Source organism: Lissotriton vulgaris, chromosome 4_1 (genome assembly GCF_964263255.1).
Source record: "Lissotriton vulgaris chromosome 4_1, aLisVul1.2, whole genome shotgun sequence".
Classification (NCBI taxonomy): domain Eukaryota; kingdom Metazoa; phylum Chordata; class Amphibia; order Caudata; family Salamandridae; genus Lissotriton; species Lissotriton vulgaris.
Genome location: NC_141691.1, coordinates 1,086,397,893 through 1,086,418,990, shown reverse-complemented (window position 1 = coordinate 1,086,418,990; position 21,098 = coordinate 1,086,397,893). Strand labels below are relative to the sequence as shown.

The 21,098-nt window shown below is 35.8% G+C and overlaps 2 protein-coding genes across 3 annotated transcripts in view; one reads left to right on the top strand and one right to left on the bottom strand.

Annotated features, from left to right (window-relative positions):
* The window catches only part of LOC147722897 (TGF-beta receptor type-1-like), a 1,593,949-nt gene that overhangs the window by 1,474,272 nt on the left and 98,579 nt on the right, over window positions 1-21,098 (bottom strand). The window lies entirely within an intron of this gene.
* LOC147722898 (uncharacterized) lies at window positions 3,554-15,672 on the top strand. Its single transcript, XM_086965304.1, has 2 exons — window positions 3,554-3,658; window positions 7,729-15,672. The coding sequence occupies exon 2, from the start codon at window positions 7,768-7,770 to the stop codon at window positions 14,224-14,226; it is 6,459 nt and encodes a 2,152-aa protein (XP_086821430.1). The 5' UTR covers window positions 3,554-3,658; window positions 7,729-7,767; the 3' UTR covers window positions 14,227-15,672.

Sequence of the window (21,098 nt, the reverse complement as noted above, 5' to 3'; positions counted from 1 at the left end):
TTTCAGCCAATTCCGTCCACAAACGACAAAGTTATTAGACATAGGATTTTTTCTCTATGGGATTTTTGAAAATTCTAACTATATATACCTACTGGTGACCGCCAGTAGGATATATATATATATATATATATATATATATATATATATATATATATATATATATATATATATATATATATAATGAGATATTACCTACTGGCGGTCGCCAGTAGGTAGTTATAGTTAGGATAATTTTCAATGTTAAATCTCAACATTCTATTTTGAATAACTTTGGCGCCGGTTGACGAATCTGCCTGAAATTTTCAGGAAAATGGTCTCATGGCGGTCCGGTCCTTCCCTGAAAGTTTGGGGGGGATTCGTCAAGCGGGGGCCGAGATAAAAGGGGGGTCCCAAAACGCGTTTTCCCCATGTTAATTTCCATAGGGCGGTCGATTTCACTTTTAGCTCGAACGGCTGAATGGATTTCCACCAAACTTGGCAAAATTGTAGGGACTGGTAGCCCGATGTGCCTTTGCTATGTCTCAAGATATGTGCTTCAGTGGATTTTGAGAAATTAACGTTCAAAAAAATATATATATCTATAGGCGCTCTCCGGTGCGCGCACCGGTGAGCGCTCCCGGCGCGACACGCGACTTGCGCGCAGAAAGCTGATTGGCTCTCAGTTGTCTGTAAACATTCTAAACAGTCCGGAGCGGCCGCCATCTTGTCTATCGGTAAAATCTAGTCATAAGAGGTGGCAAAAACAAAGGGTGGAATTGACCATAAGGGGGCAGGGTAGACCCCCCCTGACCCCCTAGGTTTGATATGGGGGCCATTAAAGGGCCCCGCGGGGCCTCAAATTTTTTTTTTTTTTTTTCGATTTTCGCGGGGGAAGCGCCTGGTGCGCGCACCGGGGAGCGTATCGAGGAGGGTACTATGGAAAAATAATCACTTCAAAAATTGTATGTTTATGAATTGTTTTTTTTTTTATTTTTTTATTTTATGTAAGTACCTACATGTAGGTACTAATGAAGAGACTTAAATTTAATGTTCACCATCTTCTTTGTAGACATCTTGCATGTTGTTATTGTATTTTTTGTGGTATATGGAATTCATAATATAGTCTGTCTGGAAAGGAGAAACAGATCTTTTAAGCACTCCCTGAGAATTTCTAGGGGATCATGAGTAGTCTATCCTGTTCACTTATGAAAATGAGGTGTAAAATATTCATATGAGATAATATAGTGGGAGAAAGGTAGTAACTATGAGTAAACTTACTATGTAACAGAAAAATAGTTGAACAGTATACTATAAGTCTCACTTTATATTTTAAACATTTTTGGTAATACTTCATGAATTACATATAAAAAAGAATATTGTCTGAAACAATTGAAATTATTAAAGATAAATTTATTCCTCTGATTCTTTTTCATAATTTAATAAAATTTCTAACATAATATTGTCCGGAATTTCCTCATAATTATATGTACATGATTCAATTTCTTCCAAACATTCTATAAACTGTTCATCCAAAGAGTCATCCATGAAATCAACTTCTTTTTTTTCATCTTCTGGTTTTTCCACCTTTACTTTGATAGAAGTATCATTTGCCTTATTTTCTCCTTCCATTTTCTTTCTGAAAATTGCATATAAATTAACTATATTAGTAGAGCTAGTATACCAGAGAAGCCTAACTCAATCCATAACTATTACAGAGAAGTCTATCTCTATCTCTAACTATTAAAGAGGGATAGCATATCACTAACAGAATATTTTTTAAGAAATAAACTTAACGTGTACAATATACTTCCATAATTAGAAGTTACCTTAGAGAAATTAGTTGAAGTTGTCAGTGAAATTTGTTTTCAAGTGTACTTCAGGAAGCAGTAGTCAAAATGGCTGTGTTTCCCTCTCTTCTTTTATATATATTGTTGTACTTAACCAATCAAACGTCAGGAAATAATCGTAGAAAATGAGAGATACTTTTTAATTGGTTGTAAATTCTAACATTACAAGTGTGTTTTTGTCATGTAATTTACCTCAGGATATTTAGACAGGCCTGTAGCCTAAATGTCTCAATGGAATTTCACCAAATTTGGGCAAATGGTAGGGACTGCTATGTAGTAGGGCGTATTCTATATTTGATGAAAGTGTCTCCATTGGGTTTTCCGTAAATTACTTTCCCACCTTTTTTTAACGAGCGCTTAGGGGTGCGCGCTCCTTTACGCGCACTGGCAGCGTTACGGGAGTCCTCCATTTTGTGTTTCGGAACAATCGAGACACAAGATGGAGGGTAAACAATGTTCGGAATGGATAGAAGGGGGAACTGTAGAGACTTCTTGACCCTCTAGGTTTTCTGAGGGGGGCTTAGGAGGCTCATAAACGTTAAAAAAAAAAAAAAAATTCTTTAATTTTTCGCGGGGGTAGCGCCTGGTGCGCGCACCTTTAAGCGTACCCGAAAGCGTACTTTGGTGAAAAATAGTGAAAAAAGTTAGAAAAAAATAAACGCTTTGAATGATCAGAGTTAGGGTAGCTCTGAAAAGAGCTTTTGGGTTCTGTGGTTGATTTAGGTACCTACAAGTAGGTTCCAATACACATTCTTAAATTCAGGAGGAATATTCTATTCCCCTCATCTGAGAAGTGCACTCCATCTCCTCTGTAGATGTCTTGCATGTTGTAACGCAAGTTATTATTGTATAATGAACCCATTCCATAGTCTCTCATGTAAGCAGAAACAGATTTATTTACATGTTTCCGTGCTTTCTCAAATTGTGGACCAAATTGGTTGGACCAGTTCCATTTCTGTCTTTGGCATATATTGGAATATACCAAGGCAGTGTGGGGAAAAAGTATCATCAATTGATGAAAGGTGTCCTTTAATAGCATTTCCAGACCTACCCCAGTTAATGTGCCTAGATCGTTTCCACCACAGTGCACAATTATAAGGTCAGGTTCTGGCAGATGCAAAAAGGTTTTCACCAATGGTATCAATTGGTGACATTTTAATCCTCTGTGGCCAATCCACTTGATTTCCACATTTGATAAATCAAGGTTATGAAAATTTCTGCTAGCTGCATACCTTTGAGCCCAGTGGATGTAGCTATGTCCAATAACCCAAACAGAGTACATGATGTGAGAAGGTTCTGGTCCAGTCAGATGAAGTGTGGGAATGAAATGGCAGTTGGAACAGTAGGAGTTCACAAAAAAATAATTGTGGAGTTTCTGTGCTCTTGAATCACTAGCAATGATTGGTGGATTCAGATAGTTGAAAACTGAAAGTTAGGGTGTATGGTTATGTTGTGTGAAAGAAGCAATTTGAATGGTTTAAAAAAAGTCACCAAAAGCAAAAATACCCTGTATAGGCTGCTGTATTGACAGGTCAAACATCCTTGCTGAGTTAATTTGCAACATTGTAAGATAAACTTTTGAACCTTAGAGTTCAGTTAGGAGGGAGTTGCTATGGTAACAGATAGAAAGGTTTGAGAGGGGGATGGGTGTTGGTTTGAAAATAGTGAGGGAAGAGTTTTCATTGGTTGAATTAAGGCATATGTGTACAAAGATAGAGATTTTCTATGCCAGTCTTGGTTTCAGTGTATTGAGAGCACACCTTCTCCTCTGCTAAAGAAAAATTGGTGTGTGTGTCTGACACTGTTTTCAATCTCCAAAAGCATTTCTAAAGGTAAGTAATGATTCATTTAATTTAGATAGAGATTTATTTTCTCTATGGAGAATATTTGGAAGCAGATAGTTATGTTTTAGAAGTGAAATTGTATGTTAGTATATAAGTCCTGCGCAGTGTTTTTTACATGTTATTTAAAAATCGATTTTGGGTGCAAATGAATGGTATTTTTATTTGGCCTTTTTTATGATTGCCATGTGCAGTTGATGCATGACTTTAAACATGGGTAATAAGTGATGCACTGGTGGCGCCAGGCTTTTATAAATGAGGCCCTGACTTTGTTTGATGATATTGAGTGGTTGTAGTTAGGTTCTGTGCAGTGTTTCTTACATGTTATTGAAAAATCGATTTTTGGGTGCAATTGATTGGTATATGTATTTGGCCCTTATTTATGAATGCCATGTGCAGCTGATGCATGACTTTAAACATGGGTAATAAGTGACGCACTGGTGGCGCAAGGCTTTCATAAATAAGGCCCTGACTTTGTTTGATGATATTGAGTGGTTGTACTTAGGTTCTGTGCAGTGTTCCTTACATGTTATTCAAAAATCGATTTTTGGGTGCAATTGATTGGTATATGTATTTGGCCCTTATTTATGATTGCCATGTGAAACTGATGCATGATTTTAAACATGGGTAATAAGTGACGCACTGGTGGCGCAAGGCTTTCATAAATAAGGCCCTGACTTTGTTTGATGATATTGATTGGTTGTACTTAGGTTCTGCGCCGTGTTTCTTACATGTTATTGAAAAATCGATTTTTGGGTGCAATTGATTAGTATATGTATTTTGCCCTAATTTATGATTGCCATGTGCAACTGATGCATGACTTTAAACATGGGTAATAAGTGACGCACTGGTGGCGCAAGGCTTTCATAAATAAGGCCTGACTTTGTTTGATGATATTGAGTGGTTGTACTTAGGTTCTGTGCAGTGTTCCTTACATGTTATTCAAAAATCGATTTTTGGGTGCAATTGATTGGTATATGTATTTGGCCCTTATTTATGATTGCCATGTGCAGCTGATGCATGACTTTAAACATGGGTAATAAGTGACGCACTGGTGGCGCAAGGCTTTCATAAATAAGGCTCTGACTTTGTTTGATGATATTGATTGGTTGTACATAGGTTCTGTGCAGTGTTCCTTACATGTTATTCAAAAATCGATTTTTGGGTGCAATTGATTGGTATATGTATTTGGCCCTTATTTATGATTGCCATGTGCAACTGATGCATGACTTTAAACATGGGTAATAAGTGACGCACTGGTGGCGCAAGGCTTTCATAAATAAGGCCTGACTTTGTTTGATGATATTGAGTGGTTGTACTTAGGTTCTGTGCAGTGTTCCTTACATGTTATTCAAAAATCGATTTTTGGGTGCAATTGATTGGTATATGTATTTGGCCCTTATTTATGATTGCCATGTGAAACTGATGCATGATTTTAAACATGGGTAATAAGTGACGCACTGGTGGCGCAAGGCTTTCATAAATAAGGCCCTGACTTTGTTTGATGATATTGAGTGGTTGTACTTAGGTTTTGCGCAGTGTTTCTTACATGTTATTCAAAAATCGATTTTTGGGTGCAATTGATTGGTATATGTATTTGGCCCTTATTTATGATTGCCATGTGCAACTGATGCATGACTTTAAACATGGGTAATAAGTGACGCACTGGTGGCGCAAGGCTTTCATAAATAAGGCCTGACTTTGTTTGATGATATTGAGTGGTTGTACTTAGGTTCTGTGCAGTGTTCCTTACATGTTATTCAAAAATCGATTTTTGGGTGCAATTGATTGGTATATGTATTTTGCCCTAATTTATGATTGCCATGTGCAGCTGATGCATGACTTTAAACATGGGTAATACGTGACGCACTGGTGGCGCAAGGCTTTCATAAATAAGGCCTGACTTTGTTTGATGATATTGAGTGGTTGTACTTAGGTTCTGTGCAGTGTTCCTTACATGTTATTCAAAAATCGATTTTTGGGTGCAATTGATTGGTATATGTATTTGGCCCTTATTTATGATTGCCATGTGCAACTGATGCATGACTTTAAACATGGGTAATAAGTGACGCACTGGTGGCGCAAGGCTTTCATAAATAAGGCCTGACTTTGTTTGATGATATTGAGTGGTTGTACTTAGGTTCTGTGCAGTGTTCCTTACATGTTATTCAAAAATCGATTTTTGGGTGCAATTGATTGGTATATGTATTTGGCCCTTATTTATGATTGCCATGTGCAGCTGATGCATGACTTTAAACATGGGTAATAAGTGACGCACTGGTGGCGCAAGGCTTTCATAAATAAGGCTCTGACTTTGTTTGATGATATTGATTGGTTGTACATAGGTTCTGCACAGTGTTTCTTACATGTTATTCAAAAATCGATTTTTGGGTGCAATTGATTGGTATATGTATTTGGCCCTTATTTATGATTGCCATGTGCAGCTGATGCATGACTTTAAACATGGGTAATAAGTGACGCACTGGTGGCGCAAGGCTTTCATAAATAAGGCCTGACTTTGTTTGATGATATTGAGTGGTTGTACTTAGGTTCTGTGCAGTGTTCCTTACATGTTATTCAAAAATCGATTTTTGGGTGCAATTGATTGGTATATGTATTTGGCCCTTATTTATGATTGCCATGTGAAACTGATGCATGATTTTAAACATGGGTAATAAGTGACGCACTGGTGGCGCAAGGCTTTCATAAATAAGGCCCTGACTTTGTTTGATGATATTGATTGGTTGTACTTAGGTTCTGCGCCGTGTTTCTTACATGTTATTGAAAAATCGATTTTTGGGTGCAATTGATTGGTATATGTATTTTGCCCTAATTTATGATTGCCATGTGCAACTGATGCATGACTTTAAACATGGGTAATAAGTGACGCACTGGTGGCGCAAGGCTTTCATAAATAAGGCCCTGACTTTGTTTGATGATATTGAGTGGTTGTACTTAGGTTCAGCGCCGTGTTTCTTACATGTTATTGAAAAATCGATTTTTGGGTGCAATTGATTGGTATATGTATTTGGCCCTTATTTATGATTGCCATGTGCAACTGATGCATGATTTTAAACATGGGTAATAAGTGACCCACTGGTGGCGCAAGGCTTTCATAAATAAGGCCCTGACTTTGTTTGATGATATTGAGTGGTTGTACTTAGGTTCTGCGCCGTGTTTCTTACATGTTATTGAAAAATCGATTTTTGGGTGCAATTGATTGGTATATGTATTTGGCCCTTATTTATGATTGCCATGTGCAGCTGATGCATGACTTTAAACATGGGTAATAAGTGACGCACTGGTGGCGCAAGGCTTTCATAAATAAGGCCCTGACTTTGTTTGATGATATTGATTGGTTGTACATAGGTTCTGCGCCGTGTTTCTTACATGTTATTGAAAAATCGATTTTTGGGTGCAATTGATTGGTATATGTATTTGGCCCTTATTTATGATTGCCATGTGCAACTGATGCATGACTTTAAACATGGGTAATAAGTGACACACTGGTGGCGCAAGGCTTTCATAAATAAGGCCCTGACTTTGTTTGATGATATTGATTGGTTGTACATAGGTTCTGCACAGTGTTTCTTACATGTTATTCAAAAATCGATTTTTGGGTGCAATTGATTGGTATATGTATTTGGCCCTTATTTATGATTGCCATGTGCAGCCGATGCAAAACTTTAAACATGGGTAATAAGTGACGCACTGGTGGCGCAAGGCCTTTATAAATCAGACCCTGACTTTGTTTGATGATATTGAGTGGTTGTACTTAGGTTTTGCGCAGTGTTTCTTACATGTTATTGAAAAATCGATTTTTGGGTGCAATTGATTGGTATTTGCATTTGGCCCTTATTTATGAATGCCATGTGCAGCTGATGCTTGACTTTAAACATGGGTAATAAGTGACGCACTGGTGGCGCAAGGCCTTTAAAAATAAAGCCATGTGTTGCTATTGTATAAACTTAAATATGTTGCAATTTATTGTTTATATTGTTTGCTTTTTAACATTACTTTGTTGTTTGCTAATAGTGGTCTTTCATGTGTTTTTTTAACAGAACAACAGATTCAAATCAACTTCTGAAAAGGAAGCAAAAATGCCTTCAAGGCAAAGAAATATCAAAAATACCATACGGAAAAGGAGAACATCAACAACAGAGTTTATGGAATCCTCTTCAACAACTACTTCAAAAAACACCAGAAAAGCTTCTGGTAAGCCAATTAAGTCTTTTCTTCGCAACATATGTCGTAGGAAAAAAAATGAAATTGCTAATGTGAATATACAGAAAAAGTCAACAAATCTAAAAAGGAAAGAGAAGCCCACAAAAAATGTTTCCATTGGACCAGGAGAGAAGAGAATGGTTAGCAATAGAAGGGTAAATGTTTTTAGGGACATTCGTAGGCGAATGTTTCGCAATAGGGTAGTTTTAAATTTGCTAAAAAATGAAAAGAAAAGTAAACTAAAAGCTGCTTTTTACAAGAAAAAGAAAAGTGTAGAAAAGATTGTTGATCAGGCTTTTGAAGTTAAGAAAAAATTATTTATTTTAATAATCAATAGAATTAGGATACTTAATAAGGCAATGGATGTTTTCAAATCGAACAGTAGATGGAAAAGAATTATTAATCGGAGTAATTTTTGTGAAGTATTTTCTGGTGAATGGATGCATAGTTCAAGTTCTGAGCCTTTTTTTAATGAGGAGAGTTACTTTCAGGAAAATGATTTGGTGCATGCAGTTGACACCAGTGGTCGTGCATATGAGGTGAAAGATAGTTGTGTGATGGAAAAAGAGAAACTTGTATCTAGAGATGCAGAAGAGGTCTTAGCTGATGAAGTTTTAGGGAGACGTACTAAGGGTCCAGTGTACACATGGAAATGCAGTAGTATTTGTAGTGTGCGACAGGAATCAATTGATTTGCTTCGAAATTTCTTACGTACATATAGTAAAAAAAGTCTCAAACAAAAAATGAAGATCCTGCAAGAGTTAGATCCTTGCAGAGTGAGAGAAAGCACAGGTTTGCAAGGGCATTCACTAGCATGTCTTTCTAGAAAAGTTTGTCGGAGTGTTTTTCATCATTTTAGGATGTTAGCAGTGCATCATAATAACGTAAGGAAATTAGTGAGGAAGTTGTATTATGCAAAAAGTCCTGCACTTAAGCTTAAACAGTTAAATAGTGCTCTTTTGCATGGATCTGAAGTGGATGTGAAGACTATTTGTGAAGAAATTGAGTTTTGTTATTTTGGGAACAAAGAGGACAGTGTAGAAATAGATATAGTAATGGATGGTAATGCAGAAGATAATGGACAAATTTCAAGTATTGAAAAGTTTGATGAGGAAATTATCAAGTTTAAGGTGAAATCAAGTGAGAGGCCTAATGTAACTTGTGTGTGTTGTCGACGGACTCATTATAAAATTCAGACTAGGTTAGTTGATTTATATGCAAAAAGTGAATTGGAAAATAATAGTGAATGGGAGGATTTTGTAAGTTATTTGTTGGTGGAGAATTCTTTTGATTTGAGTTTGGATCAGCGTATTTGCACTTATTGTTTGAAAAAATTAAATGAAAATAGAATGCCTGCAAGAGCAGTTTATAATAATCTTCAGTTGATAGATATTCCTTCTGAATTGATGGATCTAAATACTTATGAATCTATTTTGATTCAATGTGTCCATCCTTTTCAGGCTATTGTTCGCATGGAGCCTAAGACAGGGAAATTGCCTCCATCAGATTTACTGAGAGGATTAAAGGGAAGAGTTGTTTATTTGCCTCTAGATGTAAAGAAAAATATTAATACAATTGGTGTAGAAAGAGTAGAAGAAGATCCTTTAGTTATTCTAGTTAATGGGGTTCCAACAAAGAGTAAGAAAATTTGGCAAGATTTAGTGGATGTTAAAAAAGTCAAGAAGGCAACGTTGTATTTAGTTAAAAACAATGAGTACTACAAACATGTAAGTGTTGGAGTAGAGGAAACAGCTACAGAAGAAGATAGTGATTCTTCAGTTGGTCAAATTGAAAAAGTTGATGTGTCTAGAACTGAAGAAATATATGAACATTATACTGTTCATCCTTTGCATTCCAAAGAAGTAATGGGAAATGCAATTGACTTGTTTCAAATGAAGGCAGCAAAAGGAAGTCCCATTAGTGTATGGGAAGAAAGTTTGGAAGCTCGTTGTTTTCCACAATTATTTCCAACAGGTTGTGGTGGACGATATGATGATCGACCAGTTCAAATTCCTGCAGCTGAATACCGGACTCTAAGATTATATGCAGAAGATCCAAGGTTTCGTCAATGCATTCCATATTTATTTCATCTACTGTTTGAAAGTGATTTGTCTGGGCTTTCTTATGCAGTTAATCATATATTAAAAAGTGGACCTCATTTGCAAAATGTATGTGCAAGGGACTTTATGGAGAAAGTTAATCTGCAAGACAGTATTTTGGAATCTCAGCTAATCAATCTCATGGCATGTCAACGTGGAACCAACGAGTATTGGTTTCGTCGTCATGGAGAATTGAAATGTATGCTAAGAAACTTAGGAACTCCTACATGGTTCCTCACTCTTAGCTGTGCTGAGTATGCCTGGGACGATTTACTTCAATTTCTACGAGAGGCAAATGAAAACATACCAAATATAGAATTGAAAACACCAGGAGAACTGTGTTCTTTAGATCCAGTGAATGTTTGCAGATATTTTAATCATAGATTTGAAGCTATGATGTCTTTTATTACCAACAAAAAAAATCCTCCCCTTGGAGAGGTTTTGGATTTCTTTTGGAGGAAGGAATATCAAGCGAGAGGTGCTCCTCATATACATATGTTGTTGTGGATTAAAGATGCACCCAAATTTGGATCAGATTCAGATGAAACAGTGATGAGTTTCATTGAAGAGTATTCAACATGTGCTGTTCCAAAATCTACTGAAGAAAACAATTTAAGGCAACAAGTTTTACGTTTTCAATCTCATCGTTGTGGAAAGTACTGTCGTCGAAAATTTAAAAACAAGGAAAAGTACTACACGAAATGTCGTTTTGCATTTCCTCGACCAGTGATTTCTAAAGGAAGAGTAAATAATTTGATGTCATCTCTACGACATACTGTGACGAGAAAATCTCCCAAAAACACATATAATTTGAAAAGAAATGAAGAATCTAAGTACATCAACGATTACAACCCAGTGATTTTGTCCATGTGGAATGCTAACATGGATATTCAGTTCGTTGCTGACAACTCTATTGCTGTGGCTCGATATGTGACATCTTACATCACCAAAAAAGAAAAGACAGAACTGAAGGAAATGTGGGAGGACATTTCACATGAAAAGAGTCTAAGCAAGAAATTATACAGTTTCAGTCTGAAGATGTTGTCGCATCGAGAAATTGGAGCATATGAATGTTCTGATCGGTTATCATCAGCAAGTCTCTATGCCAAATCAAGAACAATCATTTGGGTGAGTCTTGGTCTTGCTGCAACACGAAACCGAGTTTTGAAATCTGTACAAGAAATTGAATATTTGGCGGAAAAAGAACCAAACAGTACAGATATTTTGAAGACAAATATGTTGGATACATACTATCCAAATAGAAGTACTCACCTTGAGAACACATGTTTGTATGAAGTTCTTCAAAACTACAGTTATAAGAGGAACATCACAGAAGATATCAATAATGGAAAATATGCACTCATTGGCTATGAAGGATGTCTAGTGAAGCAGAAAAAAGGCCATTTGATTAATCATCGAAAATTGAGTTGTGAAGTTCCAGACAAAAGAGAATTTTACTATTTAGCTCTTTTGCAACTCTTTAAGCCATGGCGTACAGAAGAGGAACTACTTGGAGATTTTCTCTGTTATGAAGACTCTTTTAATGCAACTAAGGATACCATAGAATGTCCTATTTTTCTAAATTATCTGCAAATGTTGAATGAAGAAATGGAGCAAGAAACCACAATTGCTGAAGAGATAGCTAGAAACAGTTCTCAAGATAGTCAGAGTTCTACTTCATTGAGCCAGGATCCACTAGGAGGACCAATTATCCAAAATGAAGCTGCCACTGCCATGGATGAGGTGGAAAGAGCTATGGAACAAGCTCAAGAGGATGGAGTTAACTTAGAAGATTTGGTAACGCAACTAAACATTGAGCAGAAAAAGATATATGATGAAGTCACAGAGCAGATTGAACATGGATTCAGACATGAGAAAAAAGAGTGCTCATGTATATTATTTGACCCTGTCCGACTGTATGTAAGTGGAGAAGCGGGGACAGGAAAAAGTTTTCTAATTAAAGCCGTTGCAAGTTATCTGCAGAAAAGGACTGATTCACCACTGTCTTGTGTTGTAACTGCTCCAACTGGTCTGGCAGCACATAACATTAAAGGGATTACTCTACATCGTTTATTGATGCTGCCAGTTGAACATGATAATAAATTGCATTACAACAAGCTATCTGGAGATGCGTGTTCTGAAGTTTCAAGAGTCTTGAAGAAAATGAAACTTCTTATCATAGATGAAGTAAGCATGGTCTCAAATCTAATGCTTGCTTTTGTGCATTTGAGAATGCAAGAAATTCTTAAAACAGACTATGATGTGTTATTTGGAGGAAAACACATTATTGTTTTTGGAGATCTATTGCAGTTGACTCCAGTAAAAGGACAACCAGTGTTTAAAATGCTCACGCATGAAGATACCAGGAAGTCCCTTGGAAGCATTGGAAATGTTAATATATGGCTAAATTTTAAATATGCTGAACTGCTTCAAAATATGCGACAGGCCAAGGATGAAGATTATAAAAATATTCTACAAGATGTAAGAATTGGAAAAATGACTGAGAAAGGGAAAAAAGCTTTGCATAGTCGATTAATTTCAAATTTGTATGCAAATGAAAACATTCTTCCAGAGAATATTTTTAAAAAAATGACTGAGAAGAAATCTGGGATATGTTTGATGCCAACTCTGCAAGAATGTTCCATCTTCAATCAAAAAATGTTAGACTTAGAAAATGAAGAGATTGTGAAACTGGAAGCAATAGATAAAATAGAGCATATGGGTGCAACAATTGTTTTGTCAGAAAATTTGAAAACTAAATTGCATTCATTGGAGAAAAGTATTTCAAAAACAGCTGGTTTTGAAAAGACTCTGAATGTGTGTTTAAATTGTCGTATCATTTTGAGAAGGAATTTAAATGTTGAAAGCGGTCTGGTAAATGGAGCAATGGGTTATGTTGTTGATTTTGTGAATTACAGAAATAGAGATGGAATTGAATTTTTAAAAATAAAATTTGATGGCATTGAACAAGTACAACAAATAAGTCGTTGTTCTGCTAGATTTTTACTTGTAAAAGACTTATATGTTCGCCGAAAACAGTTTCCTGTTTGTTTGGCGTATGCGGTGACAATTCATAAATCTCAAGGTTTAAGTGTAGATAGTGCATTGGTGAACATTGGAAGATCTGTGTTTAAAGAGGGTATGGCATATGTGGCATTATCTCGAGTCAGAACTTTATCAGGATTGTACTTGATTGCGTGTGATGAGACAAAGATTTCTGCCGATCTAGATTGTGTTAAAGAATACAATAGGTTAAGAAGAGAGTATGCTCCACATTTGCCTCAATATCCTCTGTTTGAAAAACGTGTGGTAGGCCGAAAAAGAAGAAATGAGGATAATTGTAGTGAGGTAGTTGCAAAAAGACAAAAAGTAGAGAAAACTGTAATTGAAAACAGGAAGAAAAAGAATTGTGGAGAAAATGTTGTTGGATTTCAGTTTGAAAACAGTTCTGGTGTCAACTGCTATGCTAATGTAGTGGTTAATGTTGTTTTTTTTCTTAAAAGTTTACAAGAACAGATTGTTGAAAATCGGGATCAAAGATTGTGTGGTTTATTGAATTCTGTGTTTCAGAAATGTAGCAGTGTTACAGCACAAATAGAAAGTGTAACAGAAATTCGAAATATTTTAGATTTGTGTTCTGGTCAAGATAAATTTTCACAGAACATTCAGCAGGATTGTCAGGAATTTTTAATGTATATGTTTGGTGTTTTGGAAGATGAAGGTGTAGATGTAGATAATCTTTTCAGTCTTTCTTATCAATGGCAGCATGACTGCCACAATTGTAGTTTATCAAGTACTACTACAATAGACACTGAAAGATTTATATATTTGACTTTACCAGACTGTAAATCAGTGTCTTTTAAAAATCTAGTTAAAGCAGCAGATCATAATATGGTGTGTACCCAATGTAACTGTACAATGCTGTCCACATTATTTATACAAAGGTATGGGCAGTATATTATTTTAGTTTTCCAACGATGTAGACCTGATGGAACTAAATTGACAACTTCTATCAAAAATTTTGTGGCTTCTCAGTTATCAATTTCTGGAAGGACCTTTACAACTGAAGCTATTATTTATCATGATGGATCTTCGACCACCTCAGGACATTATACATGCTACTTAAAATCTGAAAATGGATGGAGTTACTGCAATGATTCTCATTTAACTTATAAACAACGTTTGCCTTATGACTCTACAAATTCTTATCTAGTGTTTTTAAAACCAAAGTTTTAGTAAAGGGAATTGGCCTTTGAAGACGGGAATAGTTAATAAAAGTTAGTTAGTTAGTTAGTTAATCTAATATTTGAAATTATTTATCTCATGTAGATACTTTAAGTGGATCTCAAAGTAAAAAATACTGATATATCTGACACAAATTGGCCGTGAGGAAAATGTAAGATATGATGTTGTTAGAAGTTGATGAAATCGAAGTTATAGAGCACAGCAGACTTTTTTTCACCAAAAGGACCTTCACTATCTGCAATCTCATGTAGATACTTTAAGTGGATCTCAAAGTAAAAAATACTGATATATCTGACACAAATTGGCCGTGAGGAAAGTGTAACATATGATGTTGTTAGATCTTTTTTCATAGGAAGTCGATGAAATGGAAGTTATAGAGCACAGCAGACTTTTTTCCACCAAAAGGACCTTCACTATCTGCAATTTGGTCTCACGGAAAAGTAAGTGAATCAAAGATTAGTGTACTTATATGAGATGTATGTTTGAATGGGTTTTTTTAAACACAATCTTTTAGATTGTGTTTTTTTTTTCCCGCTGTTATATGATGAAGACTTTGATCTCACTAATTTAAGTGAAATTCAATATATTCTGAGAACAGCAAAAATAAATAATGTAACATATTGTAGAAGTTATTGTGTAGTTTGCATTGTGTAATTTATATTGTGTTCACATTGTCTTATACTCATTTTCTTTTTCACCCTTATTTACCTCTCTTTACTAATTTACACTCTTTTTTCATCGCTGTTTCTTTAGTGCACTTCATTCACAACTTCTTAATCTAATAGGAACTGTCTGCATTTCCTCTGTTCCTTCCACCACTTTTTATCTTTTTCATATTCTCACAGTACCACTGCTTTAGTTTCCTAACCCTCTCTTTCTTTTTCTCCTTTTTTTTTCTTTCGCATCCATTGTACTGTAGTTCACTTAGTTCTTCCTTTTGTCTTTCTGTGTACTTACTCTCTCACTCCTGTTTTATCCATCGTTCTATACTAACTTCATTCCTTTCATCCCTTCACTCTGTTACTTTACTTCACTCACTCTCAATCATCTTCTATTCCTCTTTTTTATTTATAGTTTCTCAATCAGACTTCTCTCCTTTTCACTCATTTTTCTTTTATTTTCTTATCTTTACTGATTTTGATTTGATATCTTACATTCTTTTAGTATCTTATTTACCTTTAGGAATTTGTTCTCTTTCTATTTCTTTTTCCTTTTTTTTTCTCTTTCTACATTACTTTCTTTCTGTTTTTGTATCCTTCACTATTGCATCATTTCTTAGTAAACTTTTGTAGATTTTTAAACCTCATGAACTGTTGTTTCTATTTTATTATATATTTTTAAGAAATTATAACGTGTTTTTTCTTTTATCTTTCATAGATACAAGTTTGCATTGATTATATGGTAAGTGTGTTTACAAAATCTTTTTTGTTATCACCTTTTGTTTTATTTTCACTATTTTTCTGTCACCCTACCGCACCCCTATTTCCTTACTTTGCTTCCCTCACTTATTCTTTTGTTCCATGTTTACTTCCGACCACATTCAATTTCTTTCAGTACTTCTGCCTATGCACACTCCTTCACTTACCTTTTTTACTGGTTCACTTAGTCCCTTTGTGACAGTCCTTCTTTTACTCTCTCTCTTGTTTGTCTCTATTACTCCCCATGTGTTACCCTTATTCACTTACATGTACCCTCTTTCACCCCTTTTTACTTATATTCACTGATATTTACTTTCCCTCAATCACTGCTATTCTTTTCCTCTGATTCCGTCACTACCTGACATTCCCATACTTAACTGTCCTTCTTTTTACTTTCAACATCCATTTACAATCTCCCTTAACCTCTGCTTTAGTCTTCTTCCTATTTCTTCTTTCTTTTGCTCCCTTATTCATTTTTCTTTTCTCAGTTACTTCCTTTTACACTTTTTATCTGTCTTACTATCTATTACACAGTCCCTCCTTCATTTTTTTTTCTTTTTTTTTGTTAGTGCGCTGACGGTACGCGCACCGGTGCGCGCACCGAAAGCGAAATATAAAAAAAAATATTTTAAATTAAAAATATTATCTCAATATACATTATAGTGTTCATTTTTACAAAAACATACTTTAGCAATTCACTAAAAAACACATAGGTATGAGTCTATATAAAAAGTTAGGAATTAGCATTAAAAAAACCTATGAAATTCACTGAAAAAACCAAAGGTTTCACACCAGTTATAGTTAGGAATTAGCATTTAAAAAACCTATGAAATTCACTGAAAAAACCATAGGTTTCACACCAGTTATAGTTAGGAATTAGCATTTAAAAAACCTATTAAATTCACTGAAAAAACCATAGGTTTCACACCAGTTATAGTTAGCTGGAAATTTTACTGATATAAAACCATTGAAATTCCCACGTTATAGTTAGTCGGACTCACTATAACTTGCGCGTGCAATGCACTGCTGATGACATCACATATTACATCACTCATGACATGGTCAGTGACATCACTCATGACACCATCCTTGTGACATAGTGACAGACCTCCTTTCACTATAATGTAACCCTTGAGACACATATTCAAAAATAGAAACTGAAATTTTTAAAAAAATGGAGATACCTATATCAGTTACAACAAGCAATTCAGTAATTCCACTATCTATATACACATCCACTCATTCACCAATAGTTTTATATAGTCACTCATACATATACTCACTCATCATATGAAGTGATACACCTATACATCCTGTTACACACCGACATTCATCCAAAAGTTACTCACACACATATTCACACGTGCAGATAAACTATTGGACATCCATTTATTTGAATATAGAGTTATACACACACTTCCACCTTACTTCTATTTAAAATTACACATATTTATTCTCTTAAACAATCACTTATAGAAACACATACTTATTTAAACAGGAACTCTTACAATCTCTTACTCTCACATATACTCACTTATATACATCAATATTCATATATACTAGATTAAAACATATGTAGTTACTGATAAAGACACTAGTGAGACAGTCATTCACTCACTAACAAACACATATAGACACTCATCCACCCATACAGTCCTGTACATATGCTGTCTTCAAAACATAGAAACAGAGAGTCAGTCACTCATGCATCTATGTGCTAAGTAATACCCCCACCAAACCATATAGACACTCATACTGATACTAAGAGAAACATCTAATAACCCATATACATACGCATGTAGCTACTTACCAACACATGTAGCCACTTATACACAAAGTAAAACACTAATATATATATTTAAATATTTAAACATTACTCACTAATATTTACTTTTTCAGAAAGGCACATATTCACTGGATGGTGTCATCAGTGATGTCATGAGTGATGTCACTGACCATGTCATGAGTGATGTAATATGTGATGTCATCAGCAGTGCATTGCACGCGCAAGTTATAGTGAGTCCGACTAACTATAACGTGGGAATTTCAATGGTTTTATATCAGTAAAATTTCCAGCTAACTATAACTGGTGTGAAACCTATGGTTTTTTCAGTGAATTTAATAGGTTTTTTAAATGCTAATTCCTAACTATAACTGGTGTGAAACCTATGGTTTTTTCAGTGAATATATATATATATATATATATGAGATATATATATATATACATATATATATACATATATATATACATATATATATACATATATATATACACATATATATACACATATATATATACATATATATATACATATATATATACATATATATACACATATATATACACATATATATACACATATATATACACATATATATACACATACATACATACATACATACATACATACATACATACATACATACATACATACATACATACATACATACATACATATATATATATATATATATATATTACCTACTGGCGGTCGCCAGTAGGTAGTTATAGTTAGGATAATTTTCAATGTTAAATCTCAACATTCTATTTTGAATAACTTTGGCGCCGGTTGTCGAATCTGCCTGAAATTTTCAGGAAAATGGTCTCATGGCGGTCCGGTCGTTCCCAGAAAGTTTGGGGGGGATTCGTCAAGCGGGGGCCGAGATAAAAGGGGGGTCCCAAAACGCGTTTTCCCCATGTTAATTTCCATAGGGCGGTTGATTTCACTTTTAGCCCGAACGGCTGAATGGATTTCCACCAAACTTGGCAAAATTGTAGGGACTGGTAGCCCGATGTGCCTTTGCTATGTCTCAAGATATGTGCTCCAGTGGATTTTGAGTAATTTAGGTTCAAAAAAATATATATATCTATAGGCGCTCTCCCGTGCGCGCACCCGTGAGCGCTCCCGGCGCGACACGCGACTTGCGCGCAGAAAGCTGATTGGCTCTCAGTTGTCTGTAAACATTCTAAACAGTCCGGAGCGGCCGCCATCTTGTCTATCGGTAAAATCTAGTCATAAGAGGTGGCAAAAACAAAGGGTGGAATTGACCATAAGGGGGCAGGGTAGACCCCCCCTGACCCCCTAGGTTTGATATGGGGGCCATTAAAGGGCACCGCGGGGCCTCAAAAAATTTTTTTTTTTTTTCGATTTTCGCGGGGGGAGCGCCTGGTGCGCGCACTTTTAAGCGTACTCGTACGCGTACTTTGGTGAAAAAGATCTTTTAAGCACTCCCTGAGAAATGCCCTAATTTTAATGCCCTGCAGGACCCTATTTTAGTCCCTACATCAAACCTAGGGGGTCAGAGGGGGTCTACTCTTCCCCCTTATGGTCATTTGCCCCTTTTTTCAAACCCCTTCTGTCGATTTTACCGAGACACAAGATGGCGGCCGCTCCGCACTGTTTAGAATGTTTACAGACAACTGAGATCCAATCAGCTTCCTGCGCGCAAGTCGCGTGTCGCGCCAGGCGCGCACTCCCGTGCGCGCACGGGAGCGCGGCTATAGATATATATATTTTTTTGAACCTTAATTACTTAAAATCCACTGGAGCACATATCTTGAGACATAGCAAAGGCACATCGGGCTACCAGTCCCTACAATTTTGCCAAGTTTGGTGGAAATCCATTCAGCCGTTTGGGCTAAAAGTGAAATCGACCGCCCTATGGAAATTAACATGGGGAAAACGCGTTTTGGGACCCCCCTTTTATCTCGGCCCCCGCTTGACGAATCCCCCCCAAACTTTCAGGGAAGGACCGGACCGCCATGAGACCATTTTCCTGAAAATTTCAGGCAGATTCGTCAACCGGCGCCAAAGTTATTCAAAATACATGCGCACTATGGGATTAACTGAGATTACTGAAGAACAGATACTGTAGTTGAATAAGTGAGTGATGGCATATACTGTCCTAACATTTTCATGATGTATAATGCTGAGTTAAATGTTGCATTGTATTTCACTGAATAACCGGAATTTAGGAAACAACAGGGGATGCAGGTGAGTTAGGAGGGAGGCAGGAAAGTGGATCAGTTGACCTTTTTTTATAATGTTTGGCATTCATTTAAAAAACCTATGAAATTCACTGAAAAAACCATAGGTTTCACACCAGTTATAGTTAGGAATTAGCATTTAAAAAACCTATGAAATTCACTGAAAAAACCATAGGTTTCACACCAGTTATAGTTAGGAATTAGCTTTTAAAAAACCTTTGAAATTCACTGAAAAAACCATAGGTTTCACACCAGTTATAGTTAGGAATTAGCTTTTAAAAAACCTATTAAATTCACTGAAAAAACCATAGGTTTCACACCAGTTATAGTTAGCTGGAAATTTTACTGATATAAAACCATTGAAATTCCCACGTTATAGTTAGTCGGACTCACTATAACTTGCGCGTGCAATGCACTGCTGATGACATCACATATTACATCACTCATGACATGGTCAGTGACATCAGTCATGACATCACTGATGACACCATCCTTGTGACACAGTGACAGACCTCCTTTCGCTATAATGTAACCCTTGAAACACATATTCAAAAATAGAAACTAATATTTTCCAAAAAGTGGATATACCCATACCAGTTACAACAAGCAATTCAGTAATTCCACCATCTATATGCACATCCAGTCATTCACCAACAGTTCTATATAGTCACTCATACATATACTCACTTATCATATGAAGTGATACACCTATACATCCTGTTACACACCGACAGTCATCCAAAAGTTACTCACACACATACTCACACGTGCAAATAAACTATTGAACATCCATTTATTTGAATATAGAGTTATACACACACTTCCACCTTACTTGTATTGAAAATTACACATATTTATTCTCTTAAACAATCACTTATAGAAACACATACTTATTTAAACAGGAACTCTTACAATCTCTTACTCTCACATATACTCACTTATATACATCAATATTCACATATACTAGATTAAAACATATGTAGTTACTGATAAAGACACTAGTGAGACAGTCATTCACTCACTAACAAACACATATACACACTCATCCATCCATACAGTCCTGCACATATGCTGTCTTCAAAACACATACAAACAGCGAGTCAGTCACTCATGCATCTATGTGCTAAGTAATACCCCCACCAAACCATATAGACACTCATACTGATACTAAGAGAAACATCTAATAACCCATATACATACGCATGTAGCTACTTACCAACACATGTAGCCACTTATACACAAAGTGAAACACTAATAAATGAATTTAAATATTTAAACATAACTCACTAATATTTATTTTTCAGAAAGACACACATTCACTGGATGGTGTCATAAGTGATGTCACTGACCATGTCATGAGTGATGTAATATGTGATGTCATCAGCAGTGCATTGCACGCGCAAGTTATAGTGAGTCCGACTAACTATAACGTGGGAATTTCAATGGTTTTATATCAG

Coding starts and splice junctions, on each gene's coding strand:
- LOC147722898 (XM_086965304.1), top strand. CDS start 7,768: ATGCCTTCAAGGCAAAGAAATATCAAAAATACCATACGGAAAAGGAGA.